Consider the following 22,518-nt stretch of genomic DNA (forward strand, 5'->3'; position numbering starts at 1 on the left):
TTGGACAGGCCAATGAGCCCAGACCTGAGGGGCATCTTTTGAACTTCTGCCAACCACACGACGCCCTTGCTGGAATGTTAAGGTTGATGGACAGCTCTTAGCAGGAGGGCAAAGGGGGAGGGGAAAGGTTGGCACACCTGGGGGCATCACACTGCAACAGCAGAGAACTGCCCCAGCTCTGACAGATGGCAATAGAATACACACCCCTAGCACATCTTGCATTTCCAACCTAAGATACCTGCCACTTCCACCTCAAACAGACACCACATCTCCACGAGTTATCCCAGTAAATAATTTTCCCTTCTGCAGTGTTTGGGTTATAAGTTTTCCCTCCTGCTGCCGCTGAGGTCGTTACAATACAGGGGAATGTCACATGCAGTGAGCAAAACCAAAAGGGCTACCTTGAATACTCATGGCACAAAAAATATGTGCTGATGTCAGGTCCTTCATGGTGAAGTTTTATGTTTGTTCTCCAGCAGATCAGTGAACCCAAAGGCTGGGATTTAAAGTACTTCTGTCCTCAAGGCTAAAAAAATCCTGGTTTTATGAACCGACACTGCTTCGCTTGTTGATTTAAAGTCCATTTGCCAGCAGCGAGCAGCTCACATTTTTCCTTCTGGCATGGTTTACGACCATCAATATTCAGGCTGCATATCTCCACAGGGAGCCACTGATCTTGGGCTTTTAAGAAATAATAATTAAATGCAGAGGACACCATTGCCCCCAAGTCACTTCCAACCTTTGCAGAGAATAAACCCCAGGTATCCTGCTGGAACCAGTGCAGCAGGGACGCTGCTCGTGAGGCCCTGGGAAAATATGGGCACAAAAATAACCTGAGATAAGCTCTGCTTGTCAGCATGGCTCCGAGGAGATAAAATTGTCCTGGTCTGAAAGCTCACAAACCCCCATTTCTGCAACCCTTTTTCCACCAGCAAGCAGCCTCAGACCCCACAGGTGATGCAGAGGCACTCAGCAAACACCTGGGATGGGCAGTTTAGGAGGAAACATCACATGGATGCTGTGAATTTAGAACCAGTGAGCCCAAACTCCTGTTTTCAACAGGAAAAGGTTGTGGGCTTGGTGAAGATGCTCCCCAGGTTTCTCCATCACTCATGGCAAGGAGAGAGGATGATCACAGCCACAGCAGCACTGCTCTCACCCTTCAGAGCACTTAGATCAGTTCACAGTCCAGCTTCTGCCTCTTCCCAGAACTTATCCCAATCCTCACTTCCTCCCAAACACCCAAGGAACCAGGTGAGCCTCAAAAATCAACAGCAACCTCAGCCCTCACCTCCTCACTGATGACCTCCAGACCTCAGCTCAGCCAGGGCTGAGCACTGGGCAGCCACAAAAATGCTCAAACAAAAATCAGGATCGTTATCCTAAATAAATGGCTTTCTTCCAGCTCAGCCTTGTCCTGCCAGGCAGCCGCAGTGCTGGGTGATGGAGTGACCCAGGCTCTGTCCCACCTTGCCCCACTCTTGTGAAGCTACAGCTGCTCCCCAAACACAAAGATTTCACCTCAAAACCCTGAGATGCAAAGCGTATTTCTGAGCATCACACTCCAGTCCTCCAAACAAGGCAGGGATCACATGAGCACCACAAGGCTTTCCCCAAAACACAGAGGATTACTGGAAAGGGACACTAAAAATGTCCACCATGACTCCTGGAACATATGAAAGTGATGCCTTGAGAAGGATGACCTAGAACAGAGGCTGCTCAGAGTTAAAGAATAAAGTAGGGGTTTATTAAAAGGCCTCCATGGATCCACCTTGGGCAGCACAAGAGCCCAGCCAGGGCTGCACCCAAGATGAACCAAAATGGCTCCAAAATGCACGGCCGGGCACGGGGTCTCTCACTTTTATAAGTTCTGCCCCATTTGCATCTTGCAGTTCATTGTCCAATTCCAGCTTTAGCCCATCCAGTCCCATCCTTGTTTTTCTCTCTCCAGCCCACGGTGTTTGTGCTCTTGGGCCTGAGATTTGGATCATTTGTCCTTGGTGCCCAGCTGGAGCAGGAATTGTTTTGTCTCCCTGCTCTGTGCACAGAGCTCACCATCCCCTCAAATGAAGCTCAGACCCACACACTAAAGCAGCACAGAATGTGAAAAACAGAAAAGCTAAACCTGAGGCATCAAAAGGAGAGGGAGAAAAGTAGAAAAGTCCCTTTGAAACACAGAACCAGGCTCAGATCTCCCATGCTCCTCACCCTTGCATGTCAAACTGGATGCCTCCAAGCCCTGGTGGGGTTTTTCTGAGTGAGGGATTTCACACCTGGGGAGAAGAGCCACGCTCCCAGCTAGGAGCACTGACAGGTTCCAGTGTTTGTATCTGCTGGGTAACAAGGCCATCACAGGAGCAGCAAATTTCATGTGAGGCATTAAGGAGGTGACAAGCAGGTTAAGCATAAGTTACATGAACTATCAGCACAGCAATTTGTCACCCAGGCAGGGGACAAGAAAATAAGGCATTTAAAGGTGTATCTCCAACGCGAAAAGGTTCTGTGTGCCTCGTAGGAGTTTGATGCCTTGTTGCTAATAACTGGAGACACCAGGAAGGACAAGGTAAGTGGTTTGTTCTGCTCAACAATAGCTCAGCAGAGCAGGAATATCCCACCACGTGGTTGATCCAGGCCAGGATGCCAGCACAGCCCTTGCCAGCCCAGCAGAAAAAGAATCTCCCTTCCTCCAGCACCACCACTGCCCAGGGAGCAGCTTTGTGCCTTTTCCCTTCCTGCTTTTTAAATTTTTCCATAGTGACATGCTAAATGCCACCAAAATGTGCTGGCACTGTGCCAGCTATTGAAACTACACTAAATTACCACAGCTTTCCTAGAACAATTTTTTCCCTGGGACCTTAAAACCATTTACTACAGCAAATACAATATTTTAACTCCTAACCATCAATATAGATTTCGTCTTTATTATTTGCAGATTTATATTTCCCCCCGTTGATTAAGATTCAGATCACACTGTGCCTTATAATGCTCTGTATACAGTATTCATCTCCTTTCAAAAACTGCTATTAAGATGTATCTTTCCCCACTGACAGATCATTTGCCATAGAATATAGCCAGAGGTTGGGTTTTCTGTCACTTTTTTATGCATTAATTTGGTTCCCTTCACTTTGCTCTTGTCCCCAACTCTGCAGCACCAGCTCGGATTCAGCCTGTTTATCCCTTTACAAGCCACTGTATTTTTATTGCCTTTTATAAAAGTGGCATTATGAAAAGATGAATCTCTTTCTCTTTGTGTGTTGTCTTCATAATACAAGCCCTAAACATATTTGCTTGCTCATCCGATATTTCTTGCTATTAACTTGTGAAAGCCATGGCTTTGGGAAGACCAATACAGATGGAGAAAAGCAGATGTTCTGAAGATAATACATCAACAAATTCAGCATTTGCACAGAGCAGTTTACCAAAGGATTTCCACTTGCTCACATCCAGTGTCTGTGCTGCCATTTGCCTCTTTAAATATTTTTTAAAGTTTTTTTCCCAAAGACCCAAAGCAGATCAGAAAGCAGCAGGGCTGGTGCTGCTGTTTCACTGCTCTGAGGACACAAATCACATCCAGCCCCACAGCAGCCTCAGTCTCCAGGCCAGGGAGCTGAAATACCACAGGGAAGGGAAAGGGAATGCCAAGGGAAAAAGGATCTTTCCTGTCCTCCTGGTTCCTGCTGCAGCTTGTGAGGTGTTGCCTGTTCAAACAGCTGGGACATCTCCAGGAAAAATGAGCCCCAAGGGCAGCTCCAGCAGGTCACCATGAGGGCTCAGGCTGCTCTTCCCATCCATCCATCTGTCCCTTTGTCCCCAATCCCCTCCAATGGGAAACACTCAGAGTCACCCAGCTCTGGGAAGTCACCAACTTGGTGGCTGGGATGTGGGGAAAAGCCCTCATCAGAGTGCTGGATAACAAAAAAAGTCATTAAAACATCTAAGAAGATGGAGAAATTAAAAGCTTTGCTCCACTAACATAAGAGAATACAAGTAAAACTCATCCATGCTGGAGGAAAAACATTTTTGGGAGATCCATGCCCTGGTGTGTATCTCCACATCCCCTCTGAGATGGTTTGTATCCAAAAATCCAGAAGCCAGGGCTGCCCATGTGGGAGAGGGCAGGACACAGAGCCAGGGGGGTTACTGGGGGGCTGATGCTCTGAAATTTGTGTCACAGTCCCCTGATACCACCAACCCCAAGACAGGAGGTGCAGCACGAGAGGCAGCAGTGGCTCAGGAGGCTCAGCTGTGCAGTTTCTGTTTATTGGCCTTGTAACCCTGGATTTAATCCTCATCTCTGCACTCCCCTGGGCTTGGATGAGTGCTGGTCCTTGTGGTGGGAGGGCAGCACACCCCGTGCTGTTTTGGGATGTGCAGGGAGGGTTCACATCCTGCCCCACTTGGGAAAGGCTCAGACCCCCAGGGAGCAGAGCAAAAGCCCAAAGCTCTGCTTATGATCAGCATGGTGGAAATTTAGAGTCATACTGGAGGGAAAAAGTGCAGGGGCTGAGGCACAGCTGCTTTGCTCCCCCCTGGAGTGGGCTCTGCAGGTCCCTCAGATCCTTGGTGCCTTTCTGACACTGGACAAGGACAGGGATGTGGCACCTGGCTTTGCCCATGGGAGAAGGTCCATGCCACTGAGGAGTGGGTTTATTCTTCACAGGCTGCTCCTGCCAGTCAAATGAAATAAAAATATTAAAAAAAAACCCTAAAGGACAGCATTTGTCCCCAGTGTAATTTCTGGGGTCTCTGTACACCCCAAGGTTTTCCACCTCAGGGTGACACAAACAGCTCAGTCTCCCCTCCACAAACACCTGAGAAAAAACCTGAGCTCACTCTTTTGTGGCCATGTTTGCACTCACTGGGAATTCACCCTGGGAAAATACCCCAGAGAACATGACTTGGGATGGGAGCATTCCTTGGAAACTCCTTTGAAGCAAATGCCAGATGATGCATGGGCAGAGCCCTGACTGAACTGCTCCAACACCAAGTTCCATAATAAATCACATAATAAATACAGGAGCATTTAGCTCACTAAAGCACTTCCATTTATATTCATTTCAGTTGATTGTGGGTGATATTTCTCACACAAATACTTTTCTAGGAGGCCCTGAGCTAACCCAAAGCCCATGGCTGCACACCCCAGGGGGGGACACTGACATTTCAGTGAGCTGGCAATAAACTTCATGAAAAAAATGATGAAAACCAGTTTCCAACCAAACTCTGTAGCTCACCAGCACAGCCAGCAAAGTATAACCAACACCAATAATTAAATTATTTTATCAATGCTGTATATTTTATCAATACTCTCAAAGTGCTTTGAGATCTTCCCCAAGCAGAACACAAAGCTGAACCACAAGCCCAAGCCTTCATTTTCCTCCTGACCCTCAGAGCAGAACTGGGCTGAGCCACAGGCCTGGGCAGCTGTGGGTTTATTTATGGGAACACGGGGGCTCATGAAAAGGAGGGTTATGGGATCACCACGTTGTTGGGGCATAAATCAGATATATTTATCTACAGGCTGGGAGAAACCCCTTCAGTGAGCTGGGAAGGCACTGCCAGCCTCACAGGCTTAAATAAGAGGGACCTGCCTAAAGGTGAGCCCAAAAGCACCAGCTGTGATCAGAATCCTTGGGGCAGAGGATCCCCTGGAGCAAGATACATTCCTCAGCCCCCTGTTCTTTTTGCCAGCTGTGTGTTTGGTGCTCATGCTCTGCTTCATTTTAGCAGGGGTATTTTGGCCCTCTGTTTGCTCCAAAATCAGGGGATCTGCTGGAGGTTAACAGGCTCTGATTTTCCTTGTGGGGCAAAGCAGACACACAGGCTGGGTAAAGGCAGCCCCACATCACCACTGCCCAGCCCTGCCCCTGTGCAGCCACCCAAAAACAACAACCACAGCACAAAAACAGCAGTGACTGCACTTGGCCTCAGGTGCTCACTCATTCAAGAAGCCTCATTTGCCAGCCCTGTGATAAAGCAGTTTCCAGTGTGTCAATGCTTTGGCATGGAAATAAATATTAAATATTAATTATTAAACGTTAAATAAATATAAATATAAATATAAATATAAATATAAATATAAATATAAATATAAATATAAATATAAATATATTATATCACTTAAATATAAATAAGAAATATAAATATAAAATTATAAATATAAATATTTAAAACAAAAATAGAATTTAAAAATAAACAGAAAGCAAAACCTATTGCTGAATTAATGTCAGCAAATTGAGCAGGAGGTGCTGGGGAGGTGCAAGCCTGGGAGCAGGAGGGGAGGGTGTGAGTGACCTGGGCATACCTTGGCACCTGTCCTGTCACCATGCTGGTGATGCCCAGCACCATTTGGGCTCTGGGGCTCTTCCATGAGGCCACAGCCCTTCTGGAAATGTGGGGTGCATGGATGGACCCTGCTGACCTGCTAGCAGTACAGAGCCACCTCCCTGCTCTGCCTTAGAGAAAAGCAATTTATCTCAGCTGCCCAGGCCTGAATTCCCCCCATTTATGTCCTCTCCTGAGCCTGATGGGGACTCCAGACCAGCAGTGAGTCCCCACACTGTGCCCATCCTCTCCATGCAACACTGAAATGGGTGTGCTCAGCCTGGAGAAAAGGAGACTCAGGGCTGCCCCCATCACTCTCACAGCTCCTGAAAGGTGCCTGTGCTCAGCTGGGGCTGGGCTCTTTCTCCAGGCAGCACTGACACAACCAGAGCACACAGCCTCAAGCTGCACCAAGGGAAATACAGGTTGGATAGCAGGGAAAAGTGTTTTACAGAAAAGGTGATAAAGTTCTGGAATGGCTGCCCAGGGAGGTGGTAGAGTCCCCATGCCTGGGTGTGTTTAACAAAGCCTGGATGTGGCACTGGGTGCCAGGGTTTGGGTGAGGGGTTGGGGCTGGGTTGGGCTCAATGATCCTGAAGGTCTCTTCCAGCCCAGAGATTCTGTGAATTCTGTGAAATCATCCAGGGCCAGGCTGGAGACATCCTCAGGAGCTGTAAGGGAAAACTCATCCCCTCTGCCAGGATAGAATGGGCTGTGGGACCTGTGAGGAAGGTGAGTGCTGGGGAGGAAGGCTCCTGTCTCCTGATGCACCCCTGCTCCTGCTCAGCAGAACCAACACCCAGCAAAGCCAGGCTGGACCACAGGGTGGTCTCACCTTGCCTGGGCTGCTCTGAAGAGCTTTGCCCCCTCTGAGCCCCTCAGGAGATGGGAGGCAACGCTCAGAGGGGTCCAGGGCTGCTCCAGGCTCACCTGGGCTGCAGGAGACCACAGCCTTGGCAGTGATTTCACTGCAGCCACCTCACCACCAGCAACAATTCAGGAATTAATAGAGCCAGGCTGGCAGGATGCAGGAACATCATCCATTTAGTGTCATATTGCGAGACTTTTAATTACTGGGGGAATATGGAGTCATGTAATGATTACAAGAACAAATACTTAAAGTGTGTGGAAATTAACTGAGCCTTGGCAGTAATTAAGCTTGAAGATTAATCAGTCGTTAGCAAATAACACCCTTTGCAGGCTAACCACCACGTGGGGACAGGATTGACCAGGAATGCCAGCGCTGCAGACCCCAGCCTTCCCCTCTGCCATGTCCCTGGGGGATGAGGTGGGCAGGGGCAGCCCAGCTCCTGGAAAAGGGCTTCTCCAAGCCCCAGCACTGCTGGGTTACAGTGCCAGCTTGGGTCAGCCACTTCAGACCCCCTCCTCCCCTCCCTCCTAAGCACTTTTCAGCAAGAGATCAACACTTCCCCTGCAAACTAATATTTCCCTTGCCCAGTAAACAGCTCTCCAGGAGGCTTTCATGAGTACTCCTAATTTCCTTCCCCTCTGATGATTTACGAGGGTTGCATTCAATTAACAGCAGTATTGATTTTCCTGCAGCTGACTGGCAGCCTGCTGGCCCTCGTTAGGGATTCCATCCTTCCCTTCCCAGCACGGGCAGGATGCAGGCAGCAGGGAGCTCAGGCAGGGCTGGAGAAGGGATCCAGCAACCCCTGGAGTTCACAGGTGCAGCCATCCCACAAAACTTTTGGGCAGCTCTTCCAAGAGGAAGAAAATTGGAGTGGGACATTTGGGTTTTCCGAGAGTTTCATCAGCTGGAAATGGAGGCACCTGTGGAATATTCAATGAGACGGCCCCCGTGGAGCAAGAAAGATTTTGCAGCTTGGAAAGCTGGGAGGCTTTCCAAGGCAGGCCATTAATGCCACCCTGCATATACAGAGTTTTCCTTGCACTTTCCAAGGGGTAAAGCCACCCCAAGCCTCTGCTGGAGTGGTACAGTGCTCACAGGTTATTCCATAAAGCTCAGCAAAGCCTTCACCTCCTTCCTCTCAGCTGGAGCTCTGCAAAACCCAGCCCTCCTGATTCCACTGGAGATCCAGCCTTAAGCAGGAGAGGAATTGTAAAAACAGGAATTAATCCACTTTTGAGCAACTGGAACCACAAAGCCCACGCTGGCAGCTGTGCAGAGCGGGAAGGAGACGAAGGCAGCAGCAGTGCCAAGCAGGGACGCTTTGAAGAGTAAAATCCCTTTGAAATTACCACCCTTTAATTGTATTATCTTTCCCTGACAGCCTCAAGTCGGTCACTGGTGATCAAAGAGACAGAGGCAGGGAGGGAAGGAGACAAGCCCTGGGTGGAATCCCGGGATCCTAACGAGGAGCAGCTCCTGGGTGTCTCTGTGGGGCTGATCCAGGTCCAGGAGTCATTGCTGGGTCCTGGTGCAGCTGGAGGTGCCCAATCCCACCTCAGCACAGGGGTCCCCAGCACTGCAGCTGGTCACCCTCAAAGGGACAGGGAGCTCAGCTCCCTGACTCCACAGGGCTCCACAGCAGCTGCTTTTGGATTCCCCCTGGGATGCTCTGCTCAGCTCCAGAGAGCACCCAGAGCTGTGGGATCAGCACAGAGCCGGGCTCTGCTCAGAGCAGGATGGCTCTGAACCCTTCCAGCTGCCTCATGCACCCCTCAGGGGGCAGCAGGGACCAGGAGAAGCCAAGAAAGGTCACCCTGGATGAGGCAGCACTTGTGGCAGAAGAGGTGGAGCCACTCAAACCTGCTGAGACCCAGAACAGCAGTGACACCTCCAGCACATCCCATCCCCTCTGGGCACAGCCCTCAGCCAGAGCCAGGGCTGCAGGGAAGGAAGGGAGCACTCAGGAAACGCTTCCCAAGGGTTGGCAAATGCTGCCAGTGCTTCATTAGGGACTGCCATAGCAAAATCCCACCCACAGGAAACTCCCCTGTGGTGGCTGCTCCACCTGGAGATGCTCTGTCCCCAGAGTGGGACCTTCAGAGGCCAGGTGAGAACAAGGAGAGGAGACAGATGGGTTTGGATGCAGAATCAGGTGAAGAGAATTGATTTCTCTTTAGGGGTGAACTATAAGGAGCAAAAGGTGATAAACTCATTGCCCCTGACTTTCCATTCCTGCAAATTAAGACATCTGTGATCTCAGCCCCCAGCTCAGGCCCATCTGAGCACACACACAAAACCTGAGGCTCTTCTGATGTGGGTCCATCAGCTCCCATCCTCTCTCCAGGTGATGGCCCCAGAGCCATCACTCCCACAGCAGATCTGAAACATCAAATCCCCATCTGCAGCCACTGCTGCCAGCCCACAGAAACACTTTTAAGTTTCTGTCTTGGCTGCTGGTGTAGAGAAGCAACCATCACCTGAAATTAGTGGTTCTTTTAACACAAGACTGGCCAAGAAAATCGTTCAATGTGAGCAAGCACCTTGCAGTGGCTGGCTGTAATAGTCCTGTCCACTCCTCTCTGGGATTATTGGTGATCTCACTCACTTGGGTACCAGCCAGCCCCAGAACAACAAAATCCCAGCACCTACCATGGCTGAGGCAAATTATATTTTCTCAGTGCTGGAAATGATGGAACATAAAAGGCAGGACCACGCATTCCACGGCTGCCCTGCAGCTCTAGCTCAGGTGTGCAGGCACTGTGGCAGAGCTCAGCCTTTAATTACAGGCTCACTGACTGTTTTCTGTTATAGCCACAAAAGAGGCTCGTGAGGAAAGCGAGGGAGAGGGATGGAAATGCTGATGGGAGCAGGGAAAAGCACAGTGGTGGCAGGAGGTGGAGGTGGGAATGTTATGAGGGATGCAGCACAGCTCCTGTGCTGTCAGCACAGAGCAGGGCAGGGGTGACCCCTGCATGTCACATCCCTGCCATCCACCTCTCCTGTGTCACCTGAGGCTCCACCTGAGCAAAATCCACACTGGCATCTTTTCCACACTGCCAAGTTTGTCCCAAGTGCTGCCCCTGTGGTTTTTCATCTCTGCTCCCCCACCACCAGTTACCATTTGTGCACTGACACTCCAGTTAGTATCAATGAATGTTTAAAGGCTCCCAGAGCACAGGGAAATGTCTTTTTAGTGAATCAGTGTGCCACGACAGGGAGGTCTGATGGCACCTCTCACGCTGCCAGCTGAGATGTGCATCTCAGGGAGCCAGGGCATCATTTCAAGCCCTTCTGCATGTTTTAAACCTTGCTCAAGTCCAAGGTTGAGCACATCAGCCCTGGATTTTAAACAGCCACCAGCTCCTCAGCTACCCAAGGAGTACAGGCACAGAGCAAGTGTCCTGAGCTCAGGGAGCACATCCCACAGGCCAGGTGATGCTCAGCAAGTCCCACCTCCAGCTGCACCACAGCACAGCAGTGCAGACACTGCCACACCTGCAGCTGGGACAGCTGCTTCAGGAAATCATGGAATCATAGAATATCACAACAACACCCACAAGGATCGCTGAGTCCAGCTCCTGGTCCTGCACAGGACACCCCCAAAAATCACACCGTGTTCCTGAGAGCGTAGTGCAAATGCTTCTTGGACTCTGACAAGCTTGGGGGTGTGACCACTAATCCTAAAAATCACAGTCGGTTCAGAAACCCCAGAAGAAACAGCTCCAGACATGGCAAATGGGACTAAAAAAGATCTGCCCCAAGCCCCCAGTCCCGTTGGGTCCCACCACCCTCAGAGCAGCTCAGCACATTGGGGTGTTCTGCTCCTGCAAAGCCCCCACCCCAGCACTGCTCCACAGGGTCTGACTGACCTGTCCAGAGGGAATCGTGCTTCATCCCCTTTGTGGAAGTCAGTGCTGTTCTCCAGCCTGGCCAGGATGTCCATCCTCTTCATCAGCATCTCCAGCATGTCGCTCATCCTGCGCAGCACCCCTCGGGACTCCAGCGCGCCCATCACTGCAGCACACAGAGAGAGCTGAGGCACAGCCAGCCTGGCCTGGCCTGGCACACCCCACCATGGAACCCCCTGCCCCTGCCCCTGCCCCTGTGCTCCCCGCTCCCACGGGTGGGCTCAGTGGTGTTTGGAGCATCTCGGTGCCCTGCTGTCCCCATGTCCCCTCCCTGGCTCTGCCCCACAGCCCCATCGTCCTGGCCAAGCAGGGTAAACCCCTGCCCAAATCCAGCTGGGCTCCTCCAGTCCCATCAGTGATGGGACAGCAAATACAGGATAGCCAGGGGTTATCTCAGCCTGGATGCAGCCCCCTCACCAGGCATGAACTCCTGACTTATGCACCTGATCCAGCCTGTCCCTGTCACAGACACATTTTATGAAAAATCCTTGCCTTAGGATTTTTTCTCCTGAGAACCTGAGAGGTCTCAAGAACAAAATGGAAACAATGACTATCTGCTGCTGTGGTTAATGCCACAGGTGCATCTGGGATTGGTCTCATGTGGTTGTTTCTAATTAATGGCCAATCACACTCAGCTGGCTCAAACTCCCTGTCCAAGACACAAGCCTTTGTTATCATTCTTCCTTTTTCTATTCTTAGCTAGCCTGCTGATGAAATCCTTTCTTCTATTCTTTTAGTATAGTTTTAATATAATATATATCATAAAATAATAAATCAAGCCTTCTGAAACATGGAGTCAGATCCTCATCTCTTCCCTCATCCTCAGACCCCTGTGAACACGGTCACAGTCCCGAGGGCTTATGGCAAACTGACTTGATTCCCAAGCACCAAGCAAACAGCCTTTCATTTGGCACTTCTATTTTTCACTCCCCACCTAGCCCAGCATCCTGCCTTTGACAGCAGCCTGCAGAGGATGCTTAAGGAAAAACATGGGAAACCAATCAAAGGGGTGGTGCTCCCCCAACACATCCTCCCAGCAGCACCAGATTTTCCTGTTACAGAAAAGAAGAAATTCTCTGCCCAAATCTGCATTGGGGTGGGTGACCCAGCACTGGAAATAGTTCAAGTGCTGCATCTCAGAATCCCCCCCAGCAGGGAAGGCCCCCAATTCCCAGCCCTGTTTAACACTGTTTCCCATGGGTGTGCATGGCACTGACCTGCTGGAAAGCACAGGGGGATCCAGGAGCTCCTGCTCCCAGCTTGATTTGCCATCTAGTGACAGGCAGCGAGCCCAGAGCCAGGGAACAGAAAATAAAGCTCCTGTTTCATCTCAGCTCGGCTCATTTCACATTGGTAATAACTTAATCAGTGCATAATCCCCTGAACCTCTCCCATTTAGCTTATCTCTGCCCTTCCACTCTCATGTGCTTTCCAAGAGGCAGCACATATTTAATTTAGGGAGCAGCAGGAGTCGGGGGGGTGGCACTGGGAAGGCAAGCAGCTGCTGGATGTCCTGTGTGCCCATCAGGTCGCTATCAGGTGGCTATCAGGACTTAGGGACACCTCATGCACCTCCAAACAGAGGCACAACCAGTCTTGCAAAGCCAGAGGGAGTTTGGGATTCCCTATCCTGGCACAGCCAGGGTGGCAGGATGGATCAGGGCATCCCAATGGCATTTTGTGCCAGGGACAGCCCTGGCACAGGCTTCTCCTCCCCACAGGAGCTGGCTGAGCACGTGAAACAGCACAGAGGCCTTGGTGTGGGTGTTTGGGTGTTCAGATGGGAGCAGGGTGCAGCATGCTGGGATCAGGGGCACCGTGACAGCTCCTGCTGCTGCAGAGCTGCAGCCCCAGCTCCATCCCTGCTCCCGCAGGAATTCACCCACTCTTCAGCCAGAGCTCCCAGGGGCTGGGAAGGCAGATTCCCAGGGAAGGCAGTGTAGGAGCATCGGGGTAGGACAGTTGGGATGGACAGAGATGAGAGATTTTTGAAGCCAGGTTGTGGAACTTGGGGTTTATTGCAAAGGGCCTGGGTGCAGGGCCCTGCTGGGAGCTGCCAGCCACAGCTCAGAGCAGGACTGAGAGAAGAGAGGGAGAGAGAGGATGAGAGGGAAAGAGAGTAAAAGGGTAAGAGAGTAAAAAGGGGTAAGAGAGCAAAGTTCCTGTTACAATACCATAAATCTTCTTCTGTGTTGAATATTCTAATTCTCACTAACCAATCTAGTACAATATACAAATCCTACAGCATTTACATACAGCCTATAAGAATCACTACGTTAATATACTGTGTTACATTTTAAACCCTAAAAACTCCTCTTTGGGCCCCTTCTGCCAAGCTGGCAGGGTCTGCTCTGACCCTTGGAACTGTCTGCAAGCAGAGGGTGTTGTTCCATCAAAAGGGGATCACCTTCAGCTGGCCACTCCATTGTTTTCCAGTTGTTCAGTAACTGAGGGATCTCAAAGCTTGCTTTCATTTCAATCTCGCTTACAGTTTCCATATTCTCAAAATCTTTTGCAGACAATCATATTTATAAGGCTTTCCTGTTTCACCTTCCCCAACAGGCAGCTTCCCAGGGAAGGAGCACTGGCACTGCAGCTCCAGCCCCCCACACTCCTGTGCCAGGCTCTGACCCCAGCAGGCACTGGGATAACATTGGATCACTGTGGCAGGGCACACGAACACGGGGCTCTGAGCCAACCCTTAACCCCTCCAAGAAGATGACACTGGGCCAGCCAGACCTTGCCAAAGGCTGCCTTCCATGCTTGGCTGAGATGATCAGCAGCACATTATTTTTCCTGACTCTATCTAACAAAACAGAAGGAACATTGAGAGCAAAAGCAATTCCTCAAAAAAAAAGAGGACAAGCCACCATTCATGGAAACTGAAACTGGGCTCTTCCCCAGACATTCCCTCAGTTCCATGGCAAAAAGTTAGTGACTTCTGCTTCAATCAGTGGGTGCCCAAGGTCCTGTGCAGCCCCAGACTTTCCTGGGTGGACTTGGGAATGCAGGAGCCACCTGTGCCCAACCTACCAGGAAGGTCACCCTGTCCCCTGGGTGGTACCAAAGTCACAGCCTGTCCCACTGAAGAGCAGCAGCACTAATGAGCCTGCAATTAAAAGATGCTATGGGGAGGTAAAAAAGTGGAATTTTGGAACCTGGAGCTCTGTTTTGACAAGGGCTGCCCCAAACACAGCTGAGCAAATCAGGAAAAGGCACAGCCAAGGAAATAGAACAGCTCTGGATGAGCTTAAATCAGAAAATCCACTTTAGTTATTTGTCCAAAGACTGAGCCCATTCCAGTGACATCCCTCCCACAGCTGGGCTGTGTTCATGGGTTGCAGCCCCCAGCACCCTCTGTCCGTCCCAGGACTGACCATCCCCCAAAATGGACATTTCTACTCAGAATTTGCTCCTGCTCTGACATCCCAGCATGGCCAGCAGGTCAGAGCTTAGACCTTAAACTCAGTTTTTGCATGAGACAGTGATCACTGATCTCTCTTGTGCTGCAGTGGGTGAGGCTGGAGGTCAGGAGAAAGACCTGACCCAACCCCTAGAGCTGGCCAGAGAGGCTGAAACCAGCACCCCCAGATTCCCATGGAGCCCATCCTGGCCTGGGGATTTGGATGTCAGCTTGTTTGGGGGCTCAGGTTGTGACAGTTTGCTGGGAACACACAGAGACTGTGCCTGGGAAGGCAGTGGGGATGCAGATTTCCTGGCAGTCCAGGCAAGGATGCTGCTCCAAGGCTTCATCACAGAAGCTCAGCTGACAAGACAGCTCTGCTCCCAAATCACTAATGAGGGATGAGGATATTCCCACCAGGGCACAAATCCATTTCCCTGTGGAACCCAGAGAGCCACAACTCCAGCTCTGCACCCACCACCAGGCATTCTGGCCCCTGACATTCCCAGTGGCTTCCCTGAATTTCCCTGAGATCTCCCCTCCTGTCACTGCCACCATCCCATTCCCAGCTGGTTTTGAGCCACTGCAGGATGCTCTGAGAGCAGAGCTCTGAGCTTTGCTGTCAACAGTGAGCCGAGATATTCCTTCTCAAATAAAGAAATTTTTTTAAAAAACCAAATACTAAGTAAAAATAGTAATAAAAAAAAAATCCCAGCTTTCCCTGCATTATCTTTTGGGGCAGCCTGCCAGAAAGCAGAGCTGAGGCAGGACACATCTCCCCCAGCCCTCCCCTGGCACTTGGAGATGAAGTCGAAGCTCTTCCGCATCAACACCTCTCTCTTTCTGTTCCTGGGCTTTGTTGTTGTTGTTATTTTTCCAGCAGCTTAAGGAAGCTAACAACGACTTGACATTTTTGGCAATGATTATTACATCTCTTGGAAAGTGTGTCTCATTAAAACCAGAAGAAAGGAGGAAAAGTGCTGAAGCGACTCTTTTAAAAATGCAAGAGCCAGGATTAATTTGTTAACCTGGAACAGAGACTCAGACTCCCACCCAGGGCTGCTCAGCTGCCTGAGCCAAGCACGGGGATCCAGAGGATGGAGAAGATCCTGGCCAGGAGCTCAGGCTTCTCCCTAAAGCCAGGGATGAAGATCCCCAAGGAGACTTTACCCACAGCACTGCCAGGATAAACCCAAACCCACCTGAACAGCACAAAACCCCAGTAAAACAGTTCTGAAAAATTAAACAGTGCTGAAAACCACTTTCTTTTAAGAAACAAAGCCACCAAGCTGCTAATTAGGAAGGAAAAATATTCTAATTTCCCCTGATAATCAGCAATGATGGGACAGCAAGTACAAGTAAACCCAACCAATAGATTAATTGGAGTTTGTTAAAGTATGACAGGGTTTTGACAGTTTTCCTGAGTGGCAGCCACACTTTCCAGGCAATCACTGAACTGACAGAGGTTTTCATAGCAGCACTAGGAAATAATGATTGCAATCAATCATATCTTACTGGATTTCATGAGACACGCTGGTAAACACAGCAGAGGGAGGAGAATTATTTATGGGGCTTCTGAAGAGCACACAGCTAAGTAATTGGATGAAATCAGGGGAAAAAAGGAAAGCAACCCCTAAGGGTGATGTCTTGTGGAAGAAGGAATAGCTTCTCTGTGAAACCAGTGGAATAGTCAACAGCCAATATGCTCAAATTTGGATGGGGTGAAACCCTGGGGAATTCACTAATGATGCACTTGTCTTTAAAATACCTGCTTGGAGTGAAAGCAGCCGTGAGCAGGCGTCACCCCTGCCAGTACCTGCCATGGGACCTCCAGAATAGGAGCAGGATGAGCAGTCAGGGCAGTTCTGCTGCATGTGCCAACCTGAACTCAAAGGTGAGGTTCAGTGGAACTCAGTGATCCTTGTGCACCCCTCCCAGTTCAGGATATTCTGTGTGTCTGCAGCTCTCTGACCATGCAGGAGTGGAGAGCAGCTGAGAAAGGAGCATCTCCTTTCCTCCCTGGCCACTCCTTCATGTTATCAGAATGGTTTGGGTTGGAGGGGACCTTAAAGATCACCCAGTTCCAACCCTCCTGCCATGGGCCAGGACAACTTCCACTAGATCAGGCTGCTCAGAGCCCCATCCAGCCTGGCCCTGAGCATTTCCAGGGATGGTGCATCCATGCCTTTTCTGTTCCTGTGTCTCATCACTTTCACAGTGAAAAACTTCCTCTAGTATAGTATGTGGTATAGTATAGCTTAATAAAGCTTTTATTCAACCTCCTGAAATCATGGAGTCAAAGCTCTTTATTCCCTGGCTGGGGGACCCCTACCACAATAGAATTTTATCACTCCTTCTGTAAAAAACGTTTTCCCTGCTATCCAACCTGTATTTCCCTTGGTGCAGCTTGAGGCTGTGTGCTCTGGTTGTGTCAGTGCTGCTGGAGAAAGAGCCCAGCCCCAGCTGAGCACAGGCACCTTTCAGGAGCTGTGAGGGTGATGAGGTCATCCCTGAGTCTCCTCCAAAATACAATCCCACACTGTATTCCCAATATCCATAACCTGGCTGGTTGGCTGTTGGTCCCCTCCCTTCTCAGATGTGTCACAGCCCTCCCTGGCCATCCCACAACAGCAAATCCCCTGCTGGTACTGGAGCTCAGACACAGTGAGATATTACCTATGTCCATTGAAAATACCAGCTGAATTAATTTCAATCTAAAGCATCATTTGCCATGGTTTCCTCCTTTAAAGGACAACTCCAGGCTACTTAAACCTCTCAAAAGGGCAGCACAATCTTGAGAGATTTATTGCAGAGGAAAGCAGAGGATCTCCAGTGGGGCTGAGGCAGACCCAGACCTCATGCCCAGCTCCTTGGGGTGGTACCCAGGGCTGTCCTGGGATCCCATCCACCCTGGCATCTCCCCAGGGAGCAAAGCCCCAGCCCTTTGATTGCCTGCCCCTCTGATGCTCCTCTATTTACTTTCACAATCGATTTTGATTCAAGCAGATTAAAAGAGCAAAGAGCCAACTAGCCAAGGACTAACTCTGACACATAATCCATTGCAATCACAGCCCAGAGACCCAGCTCTAACTGCAAACAAGAGAGCCCAAGGCCAGGCTCAGGTTGGCAGCAATGCCCCCCTCCTGTCTCCATCCCTTTGGGGAAGCTGCTCCAGGGATGGAGAAGGTCCCTCAGGGTGGCTGCACCCCTTAAGGGCACCCATTCCCCAGCATGGGCTCCCAGCCAGTTATTGCTGCCAGCAAATCCACCCACATCTGCCATTAAACTGCTCCAGATTTACTAATTTAAGTTATAGAGAGAAAACACAGACCTGCTTGGCCAGTGCCCCAAAGGAAGAGAGCACCAGGAGGCACTCAGGGAGCTGCCACACAGCTGGAGCTGCCCATGAAGGAACTCAAGAGCTGCTGGTGGAGACTTCAGCAGAGCTCCAGCAGCACCATTGATCTGCTGCTGAGCCCTGGGAGCACTGGCAGTAAAGCAGCTCCTGGTAAACAGCCAAATTAAGCAGCCTTAAGCCACTGGCTGGTAAAGTAGATTATGTCCCACCTGCTATCACCTGCTCCTGGATTGATGCCTCCCCTGTTGCACTGCTGTGCCAGTGTGCAGCCTCAGGGTGTTTTCCCTCACTCTCCCTGCATCCCTGGGCAGGCAGAGCCTGTCAGACCCTCTGTGCTATCCCAAAAACCAGGGCAGGCAGGACCTGACCCAGGGCTCTTGTCCCAGACTGCAAGGCAAGATGCATTCTATTTGCCATCTGGATGGCAGCTGTCTTCTCTTAACTTCTCTTAACTTCTCTTAACTTATCTCTTCCACACCCAATCCTCCCTCAGGAGGGGACATCTGCTGATAACAGCCATTGAATGTCCCTGCATGGCTGATAAGAACTACAGCATCCCATTGGGAGATGAGAGCCCAGAGGGAGGAGCCAAGCATTCCTACCTGGATATAATCTGAGGTTCTGGAACACCAGCACAGCTTCTGCACTGGATTCCCCAGAGGAGCAGCAGCTGCCTCTTGCCCTGGATCTTCAGAGGCAGAGACTGCACCTTTCTGCAGGATCCCTGCTCCAGCAGAGCCACCCCTGACACTGCAGGAGGGCTGAGCCACAATTCCAATGGTTCTGCTGCCAGCACCCTGACCCACAGGGTGTCAGGCTGGGTTCTGACTCTGGCAGTGTTGTTCTGGTTTACTGCATTGTTTGTTTTATCTTTTTCTGTTATTCCTGCTCCCATATTTTTTTCTAGAGAGTCCCTTAATTTCAAATTTATAGCAATTTGGAGGGAGGGGGTTTACATTTTCCATTTCGGGGGAGGCTCCTGCCTTCCTTAGCAGACACCTGGCTTTCCAAACCAAGACAGCTCTGCAGGTGCACCCGTGTGACAGCAGCAATTGCAACCCTTCCCTGGGCTCAGGAGACGCCCCTGTGTTCCTATAGCCCCCCACAGCTGCAGTGCCTGGGCTCCATGGTGCAGAGGGACAAATGTCCCCCTCTCTCCCTGCTGAGAGCCAGACCCTGCTGCCCAAAGCAGCACCATTAGGTGGGAAATAACCCTGTTCAGCCCCAAAAATCTCTCCTGGAGGCCTCATGCCACCCCTAAAGCCAGGCCCTGCTCTGCCCATCTCACTCCCAGACTGTCACAGTGTGAGAAACGACTGCTCACTTTTTAAAATTTTATTAAACTTTAACAAAAACTGCAACAAAAGGACTAAATAATGAAAAATTACAGCACTGGGAGCCCCCATGACTACCAGCCACATGCTCCTCTTCAAAATGGATGCTCCCCCTTTGATATCCCTAGCCACTCCTAAAGTCCTAGAGATATAGGAGGGAGTCAATTGTCTCCTTCCGTGCTGTCCAGAGGTGCAGATCACTTTTTTACACCTTGGTTGGAGGTCAGGTGTTGCCATAGTAACAACTCAACCCTCCCAAATGCCCCAAATACCAAGGCCATCCCATGATAACAATGCAAGAGGGAGGACATATTACAGTGACATAACCACATCTACAAACCTTCTCTGAACATATACATAACATTTACCCCTTAATTGTGAGAGCCAACCATCTCATTGCTCATCTAAAACAACAGCAAAGCCACATCCTTCTGTTAGGAAAATTAATCCACTAACACCAGAGGTTTATGTCCAAAAAGGAGACAGAGGATTCCTTTTACTTTATTTGAATAAAGGGAGGGGCCATGGGGCATTCCCCTGGGATCTCTCAAATTTTTGGAGGATGCAGCCTCCTTTTTATCCCAATTTCCCTCTCTCTTTCCCCACTGGTTGAGGTACTTGAGAGGTTCAGACTTCCTGAAACTCCTGACACTGAAGATTCCCCTCTCATGTATAACTCTCCTTTTTAATTTTTAATTCTTATGGAATTTATGGTTCTTCTCCATTGTTTCTTTCGTCTTTCAATGTCTAATTTCATTCATCAGCAAACCTAAAGTTTATTTGTGAAAGCAGATATCTTTTTCCATTCATCAATCAGTGGAACCCTTCCCATTGTTCCTTTGATCTCCCAGTGCTGGTTTTATCCACCAGCAGACCCACAGCTGGTTTGTAAAGACAAATCCACCATTCCTCTCACTGGGGATCCACAGCCAACAGCTTCAGGAGCAATGAGCTGCATGTCTGCTCCCTCCTGCAGCCCCTGCCCCTCACAGTGCAGGTTCTCCTGCTGGCATGATGCCCCAGAGGCTTCCTGGAGGAGGAAACCACCCCAAGGTGTCCCTGTCCCTGCCCCTCTGGGTCTGGGGTCTTGTTCCTCCCTCCCTCAGCTGCAGGACCCCAAGCTGACCCTGCACAAGAGGGTCCTGATGCTTTTCCACCCCTCCAGCTGCCTCCCATCCCAAAGGAATCCCTGCAGGAACAGCCTGCAGCTCCACCCAAACATGTCTGCTCCCAATTTCCATACAAATAAGAAAAGGCAGGAAAATGAACAATACAAACACTCACACTCCCAGTCAGGAGAGTTTCACTGCTGCAAGGGAGAGCCCAGAGCTGTTCCCCCCAAATTTATTGCTTCTTACCCCACCATACACACACCAGGGACCTGATGTCCCCTCTGGGACATGGGGACAGTCCCAGGAGTCCTGCCCTGAGCCATCACTGCAGGTGAAGGGAGCTGGATCCCCTCCCCTAGAGATGGGCTGGGGGAGTTGGGAAGCTGGGGAAGGAGGGATGAATACACACAGCCCCAACACAAGCTGCAGTTCAGCTTTTATCTGTATTAATATATCTTTTTAATGCATCTTTCTTCCTCCTTTTCATCCCCCTTTCACTTTTTCTTTTAAAAGAACAGCAGCAGGGAGTTTTTAGTTGCTTCTCTATTGCCAGCCAGCACTATTTTAAATTGCATTTTAAGCTGTTCTGCAGCGCTTCAAACACCTCACACTGCAGGACAGGCTTCCAAATTACAAGATTAACATTGATTTTAAATTGCTTCCTAAAACACCAGGGCTCCAGCACAGGGATGGATGAAGGGCAGCTGCTGTAGCAAAGCCCAAAGGACAGCAGAGCTCCTGGGGCATGGCTGCACCCCACACTGGGCTGGATGCTGTTGGGACTGGGGGCAAACTGGAGCCTGGATTTGCAGCTGAGACCCCCAGTTTGAGGTGAAAAGCAGCACAGACAGGTCCCACAGGACAGGGACAGCCCCAGAGTGATGCCACAGAGCCACAAGGCAGGGACCAACCTTCGTGGGGGCTCTTGGTGTTTACAGGAGGAGTCTCTCCAAGGGCACCAGCATTTTATGTTCTCCTACTGATGGTCCCCATTGCCCATCCAGGACAATTGTGCTGCCAGGAGCCAGTGCCCCGTGGATTGCAGGGAAGGAAGGATTGCACCCAGCACTCACAGAGCCCAAAACCAGCCAGGGACGGCTCCAGGAGGTTCAGCACCCCCATCAATCCTCCAGCCCTGCACACCCACTGCTCCAGCTCACAGCCACACTCACAGCTGCCCCAAAAGGTGATTTCTTCAGAACTCACTCATTTAACACTTCTAAAATGATCACCCTTTCTCCTCCAGCCAAAAAGATTGGCCAAACAGTGCTGGGCATCCTGCCACTTTGCTTCCAGGGGCAAATAAATCATCCCTTTCTCCAAACCCATCAGTCTCCAGCGAGCCCAGGGGCCAGACCCTCCAAGCAGCAGCAGAGCCCAAAGCAGGGCCAGAGCTGGGGGGCATTGGCAGAGCTGCAGGATGAGCCTCAGCTAATCTCTTCTCAAGCTGAACTGAGCCCTGCTCTCTCGTTTAAGCCAGAGAAACAAATAAATCAATGGGAAAACCCAGCTTCTACAGAGGCTGCTATGGCTCCCACTGTGCCAGTTTTATTTTCTGAAGTACCTGCTGCCTCCCGGGCTCAGGATGAATTTTGATTTAGGAGTGAAAAGGAGTAATAAAAGCATAAAGAGCCATTTACATTCCTCCTGGCCATGGTGGGGTGTTGGCTCATCACAACTTGATGGAAATGCCATTTGACTTCCTTATGAGCTATAGAAAATCAATTAATTGATTTAATCATTCCCTGAGTGTCCCTGCTTATGGAGATAACAGAGTGCCAGGGCAGCAAGAAGCTGCTCCAGCCTCCTCTGACACAGGGCCAGCAGGGAAGGGGCCAGCACACATCCCTGCTCCAAGGTCCTCATCACTGCTGCCCCACTGCAAGATGTGTGAATTCACACTTCCATTTTCCAATAGGTTTGGTGGAATAATTTTTTTTTCTTCTCTAGAAGTCTGCAGGCATTCAATTCTGAGCAGTAATTGCATGAAACAGGCACTTCCTCAGGAAGAGACATTTTCCCAGGGTGGATTAAGCCTTAACCACTGCAACAGCAGCCCTGACACTTCTCTTTACCCCTCTGTGCCCTGCAAAGCACCAACCTGCATTTTGCATTTTGCACATCCCTACAGAAGTGGGCAGGAACATCCAGTGTCACGCTGAGCCCTAGGGATGCCTTTATTTTCATTATTTCAACAGCTCTCATTTC

General features: G+C 50.2%; 1 protein-coding gene across 1 annotated transcript in view; it reads right to left on the reverse strand.

Annotated features, from left to right (window-relative positions):
- The window catches only part of MGAT5B (alpha-1,6-mannosylglycoprotein 6-beta-N-acetylglucosaminyltransferase B), an 80,303-nt gene that overhangs the window by 38,976 nt on the left and 18,809 nt on the right, over nt 1-22,518 (reverse strand). The window contains exon 3 of the mRNA XM_054645317.2: nt 11,065-11,209. Within this exon, the coding sequence (XP_054501292.2) occupies nt 11,065-11,209 (145 nt within the window). The remainder of the gene's footprint in view (nt 1-11,064; nt 11,210-22,518) is intronic.

This window comes from Agelaius phoeniceus, chromosome 19, assembly GCF_051311805.1.
Source record: "Agelaius phoeniceus isolate bAgePho1 chromosome 19, bAgePho1.hap1, whole genome shotgun sequence".
Classification (NCBI taxonomy): domain Eukaryota; kingdom Metazoa; phylum Chordata; class Aves; order Passeriformes; family Icteridae; genus Agelaius; species Agelaius phoeniceus.